Genomic DNA, 8,161 nt, shown 5'->3' on the forward strand with positions numbered 1-8,161 from the left:
TTTTCCCTTCAGGAGACAGCGCCGAAGCGGGGACAGCGTTTTGTAAAGACATCTCTGTCAGAGGTATGGAGAGAGCTGCTGGGATTCAGAGGAAGCGGTCGGTAGAGACAAGAGCAATTTACCGTTCAAAAACTTTGAATCTTTATTAATAAAAGACTTCAGAGTTTTATCTGCACTCATACCAAAGTTTTACCAGCGCAGTTTCCTTTTAACACACGGAAATACAAGACCTCAGCATCACGAACTGGGTGTTGCTACCAGAAAAATACATGAAGAATTATGTTGCTGGGAGATGAGTTCTTTGTCAAAAAATAAATCTTACAACTGTCTGTGTTTCTTACCTTATTTCCCACTCTAAACCCTCCTGCCAGGGTGCTATGGCAAGCCTCCATCAAGTATAAATGCCAATAATCCAAACACCCACAGCATTCCAGTCCCTACCTTATTTAAAGTCTTCCATACTCATTAGAACTAAAACCCGTATCAATTTTTTATGTAGCCTCAGCTGTGGAGTGTAATCTGCCAACATGCTATCAGAAAGGTAAATAAATCTCAAGACAGGGCTTGCTAATTTAGGCAGGTCACCTGTACTTCAGAAGTTGCATGCTTTGATCTGGTAAGAGATTTCGAAGGTTACATTAAACCTTATTTATTTAAAAACAAACACACACAATGAATTCAATTTTATTTTATAGGAATGTAGTAAATAAGTTACGTGTACAACACACAAATTAACAAAAATTATGTGAGCTCAAAGTTTTTCTAAATGTTATGGAGAACTGTAACTAAGGCAAAACTCAAGAGCTCAGTAAGCACCAAAACCAGCACCAAAACCAGCACCAGTGGTGGGAAACAGTCACACTGTCACAGGCTGTGTAACACCCTTTGGAATTGTTCTTATTGCTGGTATACACACTGCTAATATTAAAATATTTTCAACACAGGAATAATTAATTTGAAGGGCACTATTTTAAAAAACATTATCTTCATAGTTCATTTTACTGACAAACTAGTGAGGAACATCACCATTCACCCTTTAAAGGGTTGTTATTATTATTATTTCAGAACACGTGGACATGGTCTGTGTGGGCTGAAACAGCCTAGTTCCATTTACCACATTGTCCATGTAGAAGCTCTAGTTTATACATCTGCAGGATCTGTAAGAGAAGATCCCCAGATCCCACCAGTGTGGAAACAGTTCTGCTCCTGTGCCATGCACACAGTCCGAGGTGCTATAAAAACCTTACTCAGTCTACAAAGCTCAGGGACCTCTTCAAAAGAGCAAGGTAGAACTGAATGACATATTTACATTACAGTGCATGAAAAACATGCTGGACAGAGCAGCTGGACAGAGCAGCTTAATAAATTCTTTTTCAGTTCATGTTTCTGTTTACTTACCACATTAATTGCCACAAATTTCCTTTTTGCTGATCCAGGAGTTGATAAATAAAGCAGATTTTTAGTCAAGGTTATAAATGACATCCAACAAATTCAGCACTTCATTCTTTTATACTTCCAAGTCCATACATGCTCAGTGGACTTTACCCATCAGTGGGGAATTACATCCCTATTTTAGCATCTCAGATTATTCCTGATGTTCATGCTCCTGCCCTGGGATCAGCCACCTGATGCTCTCTGTCCGAATGGTAGCGTACATGACAAAAGTGGCCAAGAAGAGCAAGGAGAAGAGAAGCAGCCAGTCTATGCCTTTGGTCATGACACTGGGCAGGGGCCCTTCCCAGTCTGCCTCTGTCACAGCCACGTCGCTTTTAGCCTCTATACCTGGATAAGAAAGCACTTGGTCACACCAGGAATAACCATCAAATCCAGAGAAAATGGCTCACTTTGGAGCTTTGATCCTGTTCTCAGACAAAGGCATCTGTACACTCAGACTTGAAACTGCCCTCTTAAGTTACTGTATATCCAGCATAGAGTTTGCTTAAATAAAATTGATTTTGACATCTAGTTTCATAAAAGGAGAGGGCTTGTTTTGTCCTCCCACTGTGCTGGTTGTTTTCTGTGGTGGAGGCCTTTCTTCTCTGTGTTTTCTCTGCTTTATTAGCAAATGTAACACTTTCTGGCCTCCAACAAACACCCTCATAGGTCTATACATATTTGGCTTTGTTGTTGTTGTTTTTTCTCTCTACAGTAGCACAGAAGGACCTGGAGAGCTGGCTGGCACTGAGCTCACAACGTGGCCAGCCAGGTGATGGAAACTGGAAACCTTTTGTCCTCTCCAGCCTGAGAACTGAAACCATCCTCTCCCCCAGCTGCTCTCAACCTTACAAAGCAATGACACCACAGTTCATCTGCCTCTATTCCCAAATTAAGTATCTGGACAGGAAGATATGCTCAATCCTTTTCACAACTTCTCCAATTAAATCATCTTCTCTGTGACCACAGTTTCTGCTCTCAGCACACCCTGAAACCTAGCTCACAACAGCAACCAGTTCTATAAACATCTGCCAGGTTCTCTCAGGGTCTTCATGAAATAAATTTTAAATCATTTCAGCAGGAGAGGAAAGGCCAGCTGTTCTTCCTACTGCCCCCTCAGGGCTGATTTACATACCTGTCTGATTAAAGATGAAGTCTTTGAGTGTTTCCAGCGTTCTGTCTGTATGATTAAACCTAGCCATAGGTTTGGCACCTTGGAAAAGGAGGATATTTGGTACAGCCACAGTTCCAAATCTAGTTGACAAGCTGGTGGACATAAAGCAAATATAAAGCATGAAGGAAAACAAATGCAATGGAGGCAGACACAGAGGTAGTCATGACAGAGGAAGCATCAGTTTTACTAAATTAAACAAAAAATCACTCTTGTTTTCAAAGCACAAATCTTGCTAATGAAAATAAAGCATGAGTTACCTGCTGTGCTGTGAAGCATCCAGTGCCAGGAAGCGAAGAGTTGGAAAAGCTCGAGGTAAAGAGTTAAAATGAGGTGCCAGGCTGGCAGAAAAACGGCACCAGGGAGTGTAGAACAAGACTAAGGTACAGTCACTGCTGTTGGGGTTCAACAGTTCCATCAGGTCCTTTAAAAAAAACCAAAAACAATTACACAGATAAATTCTATGCAGGAATGTATAACTGAGCAATCTGTTAGACACCTGACAATATTTATCAAGCAGCTGCAGATTTTTTTTTCTTTTTTGAAACAGGTGCAGAATTGCACTTAACCATTTTTAAAAGCTTATGACTTAAAATATATGCATATAACCATTACAAAAAACAAGCCAGAAATAGGCACTGGTGCTAGTGCTACCAGCAATTTCAGAGACAGACACCTGGAGAGCAGCAGGAGAGCTGAGACTCCACTCAGGCACATGGATGAGAGGCACAGGCAGACTGAGGTGCATCTCCATTTTTTTCTGCTTAGCAGAACTTGACCAAATCAGACACTGGACAAAGCACACCCTCTGTGCTGAGGAGGCATCTGCCACCATCCCCCTGCACTCAGGGTAACACCTGAGGAGGCATCTGCCACCACCCCCTGCACTCAGGGTAACACCAAGCCGGGAACCGGGCGCTCCACTTACCTGGGAGACGTTCAGGATCTGCAGCGTGAAGCGTTCGATGCCGGTGATGTTCCTCTCCTCGCAGTTCACTTTGGGAACTTTGGCGCTGTCGGTGCCGTTCACCTCATCGCCGGGCGCTGGCAGCACCGTCTCCAGCCCGGCCTGTTCCCGGCCCTTCCCCAGAGGAACCGCGGGGCTGCACCCTTCGCCCCCGGCCGCCGTATCGCAAGCCTCCTTGGCGAGTGCGGACGCCTGGCTGTCCCTTTCCTCCCCCGGCACCACGGAGAGCAGCACTGCCTGCTCCGCAGGGTGCCCGCTGCCCAGCATGGCGTCTGCCATCTCCGCGGTCCGGTACCGCACCGGCTCAGAGCTGCCGTCGGGGGTGAGGGGCTGCCCGCCAGCGCTCTGCTCCGTCACGGCCCCTGAAGCGGGAGGGAGAGCTCAGTCAGCCCCAGGTCCTGGCCTCCACACACACACACAAACCTCCCCGCCCTTAGAGCCCACCGCGGCTTAACAACACCGGAACGCCCCAGGCTCACCCTCAGGGAAGGCCCGGCTGAGCCAGGCCAGCAGCAGCAGCACCCGCCACATCCTCGGCGCCGCTCCGGCCCGGCTGCGTCTCCCCGGACAACGGCGACTTCCGGCGCAGCCCTCATTCACTTCCGCTTCCCGGGCGTGCGCAGCGGCCTGAGAGCTCCGGGCGCCATTTTGGCTGTGGGGGGGGTGGTTGCGGTGCCGGGGAGGCCGCAGCGTGCGGGGCCCTCAGGGGTTAAACACAAACGGGTTTGGGTTTAACGCAGACTTGTTTTGTTAGCCCTGCATGGCTGCGATGAAACTTCCAACACTTGGGCCCGGCTGCCACACGATTCGCTTCATTCCACCCGCTGCAGAGCAGCAGAGGTGCAGTTGGGAACGTGTTAGTGCATGGAAGTTGAAGTTGCCAGCTACAGCCAGGCTGGGAAAAGGGTAAAAACCTGCAAATTGAAGTCAGATTTTGAAAGGGAGTAAGAAAAGATGAGCTTTTGACCATCAAGTACATCGAGCAACTCTCCCAAGCCAAAAGCCAAGAGAAATAACTGGTGTTTCTTTTTAGAAAGTAAGAGAACGTTCCTCCTATTTAAAGTATTCCTTACCTTCAGTTTAATTGTGAAGCTTCAGGACCATGTGGGACATTTTGAAAATATTCAAGTGCTGAGATGTGCTTTTTAAAACGTGTTTCTTCAAAGTGCCAGCACCGTGCAATGAGATTTTGCCCAAACTACACAAAAGTGAGTACCATGAGGTAGAGGAGTATAAACCATACAAACACAGTGAGAGGAGGAAAAAAAAAAAAAAGAAAATGCTGTCCATGGATATACATGAAGATGGGTATCAGCTTTATGACAGAAATGTAGTATTTTGTCATTTTTACTGCACGTGGTTCCCAGAGTCCAGCATCTCCCCTGTCCCAGCCCCAGGAGGTGTCAGATCACACAGGTGACAATATCCCAAACTTTTAAAGGGAATCAGCTTTCTGGCAGTATAGCTCTCTGTATGAGACACTGCCATGGATTTAATGCTAAAATACCCTCCCTACCAGGACACAAATAAAAAGGTTTGTGTAAAATTCCATTTTTTATAATGATTGTAAATAATCAGTTAACAAACTCCCAATCAATGTGCTGTCCCAGAGCTCAGGTATTACAGAAAAGGTTTCTCAAAATCCCTGTCAGTTTGGTTGCAGAGCTGTTTTCAGTGGCTTAGATATTTTGGATTTTTAATACCAAATGTCTGTTTTCAGGAAAAAGTCTATTAAAAAGACCCAAAACCAAACAACCAAAAAAAACCCCATGATGTGTTAAAGTCAGCAACACTGGCTGAGGTCACAGGAGTGACTTAAACCCACACCTCACCTTGGGATGTGTGACTTTGGAATCTTTGTTTTCTCAGTGTGGCTGCAGTTCATTATTTAGAAATACGACCACTTGAAGCAGCAAATAGACATCTTAGTGTTATGCATATTTCAAAGGCCTCCTCTGTGTAATCAAACTTAATTGTTACTGTGATATTTTTTCATTAATGAGAACAAGGTTTTGTGGTATTAAAATCCAACATGAAAGGCAGGAAGATTTATCTGCCTCGGATAATTTAAAACAACACTGAAGAATTCCACAACATTTTTCAGCTTCAAAGCACTTAAATGTTGTTCACTAATGATTCCTTCCAGCAACCCTGCAAGATAAGCAGGTATTTTTGCTCCAGTTCTACCACTGGGGGAGAAAAGAGACATTGTCATCCCCAGGCCATAGCAGGAACCTCGGACAGAGCCAGCCCCAAAACCTGGGAGCTTTTGGGCTGCCAGTTTTCTCTTGGTCATGCCACACCTCTCTGAAATGTTGCACAATAAAGACAGAGCCACAGGCACAACCTGGATAAAAGCAGCCTATAATGCAAGCTTGCAGCCTGGCAGTTCTTTACTTGTAGGCATTACAGCTTGAAGTGATTAATTGTCAAAACCAGATCTTCATTTCTCTTGGTGCAAAAAGAAACTCTGTTGAGCCAGTTAATTGATACAACTTCACTGATCAACACTAATTATTTGTTCTACTTCAAGTGATCCCACCAAGGAAGTACTAAACTATAAAAATGCCAGGCCAGCCCCAAAGCAAACCTGATCATACAGAGAAAGGAAATGGTTAAAAATAAAGGGTAAAACCATCCTAAAGACTCTTTTGAGATGTTCAGCTTGCAGAGCTGACTCCCCAACACTGCTGGTCTGTCAGGATGAATAAATCATGAGCTGGCACACCAGTTCTGTGGACAAGGGAACAGACTGCCCTGCAACTTTTTTACTACACCACAAAATAATCCATTATGCTTAAGAAATCCTATCCAGGAACTGCTTTTTAGAAGGGGACACAGCAGACTGTAGTCAAACTGTGTTCTAAACATATCCAGTCACCTTGAAAGGCAAATATTTAGAATTAACCAAAATAGCCAACAGAAAACAAATCAAACAAACGGCATCAGATGTCTTTTTCAGGTAAACACAACCTAAAAGTCTGCAAAGTAACAGTGCCTGACATTTAAAATGTTTCCACTGGAAATGTGTTCAGGGCCTTTGGAAGTACAGGGCAGAGCAAACAGAGGGTGCTGCAGAGCAAGGGGAGGAGGCAGACCCAGCAGTCTCGGTTGCTGCCTCTGGCAGGTGGGACTGCCTGTCTTGCCCCAGATTTACTGAAAAATTTCAAAAAAGGGGAAAAAACCAAAGCAGAGGCGTTGGGTGGTATGCAGAGCACATCTCACAGAAAAAGATAAACTGGAATGTTGCTAGAATACAGGGATAAAGAATAATGACTGCCATGCCACAGAAAGTTCAGTGAATGAGTACTCTAAATGGATTTCACTGCCAACAGAGGTAAAAAGCATGGCTTACACACATCCAGTTCTAAGTCCTTTCCTCTCCTCATATTTCAGTGACAGGATAAGAACAGTGAAGTTGCTGCAGCACCATTTTCAATTTATTAAAACAAAGCAACAGTCCTGTTTTCTAACACCTGGCACATACAGGCTTTCTGCCTTAACTTAAATACACAGGACTTGACTGTAACAAGCAATACACATCTCATAGCAAAGCTGACTGAAAAGGTGAGCTGCTTAATTTCAAATGACAAAACACAATGACCTCCCAGCTCACAAATCCTGTGTGTGTCCTGGAGTCCTCACAAGCACAAACACCCTCAGTCTAGCACAGTCAGATTCAATTACACTTCTGGAAGGCAAAGCTGGATTTTAGGTGAAATCTGTACATGGTGTACCAGAACACTTCAGTGCCAGTTCCAGTCATTTAACTACAACTGAAAGGTTCAGGAGAATAAACATTTCTGTTTACAAGAGAGAAGGGCTAAGGCTATTGGTCTGGTAATGCTGTCAACAGGAATCCAGCCAGAATTTAAAAGACATTAAAAAAAAAAAAAAAAAGAAAGCCCAGAGGAAAAATCTGATAAGTTTTAAAGTATTAACTTTATTAATAAATATACATCCATATGATGATGTAAATACAGATCATGAACACTACTCCATTCCCATACACATAATTGCACACGAGTAGCTCAAGTTCATGGACATAAAAACATACACAGTATCTAATCAGGCTTTTTACAGCAGAGGATGGGGTGCTGATACTAGTTATTGAACAGATTACTGTTGCCCCCAAAGTAAACCTGTGGAAAGGTAAATGAGGAAAGATTAAAGTATCAGAAAGTGGTTCAAATTTCAGATACAGATTTTCCTTATTCACAAGGAGAAAGCTCTAGTCTCTACTAAGTAAAGTCATAAATATATTTAAGCAGTGTTAAAATATATGCATTAAAATAAAGAATAAACTTCTTTTGTGAAATGAAGTCTGCAGTTTAAAGTATTTAAGATTGTTATCAACGGTGGTAACTGTCAACTCTAAGGATAGCATGAAACATTATTATACATACAACAAAGAACAGCAGAGTCACAGCTAATGAAACCATCAGGCAAATGACTTCACATTGCTCTGCCTTTTAAAGCTCTTCAAAAACAGGGGAGGGAGTTAAATTCTCATCTGAATTACTCTGTGTACTGTAGTTCCAAGTGACTCTTTTCACAGACACATCACTTTTCACCGACAAGGCTCGGTT

At 43.6% G+C, this 8,161-nt stretch overlaps 1 protein-coding gene across 1 annotated transcript; it reads right to left on the reverse strand.

The window, feature by feature from the left end:
- Positions 1–1,387: 1,387 nt before the first annotated feature.
- Positions 1,388–4,152, reverse strand: TXNDC15 (thioredoxin domain containing 15). Its single transcript, XM_030459087.1, has 5 exons — positions 4,052–4,152; positions 3,534–3,934; positions 2,866–3,029; positions 2,570–2,700; positions 1,388–1,782 (listed from the first exon to the last, which is right to left on the reverse strand). The coding sequence occupies exons 1-5, from the start codon at positions 4,101–4,103 to the stop codon at positions 1,586–1,588; spliced, it is 945 nt and encodes a 314-aa protein (XP_030314947.1). The 5' UTR covers positions 4,104–4,152; the 3' UTR covers positions 1,388–1,585.
- Between the last annotated feature and the right edge of the window lie 4,009 nt (positions 4,153–8,161).

The sequence above is a fragment of the Calypte anna genome, chromosome 13 (assembly GCF_003957555.1).
Source record: "Calypte anna isolate BGI_N300 chromosome 13, bCalAnn1_v1.p, whole genome shotgun sequence".
Classification (NCBI taxonomy): Eukaryota; Metazoa; Chordata; class Aves; order Apodiformes; family Trochilidae; genus Calypte; species Calypte anna.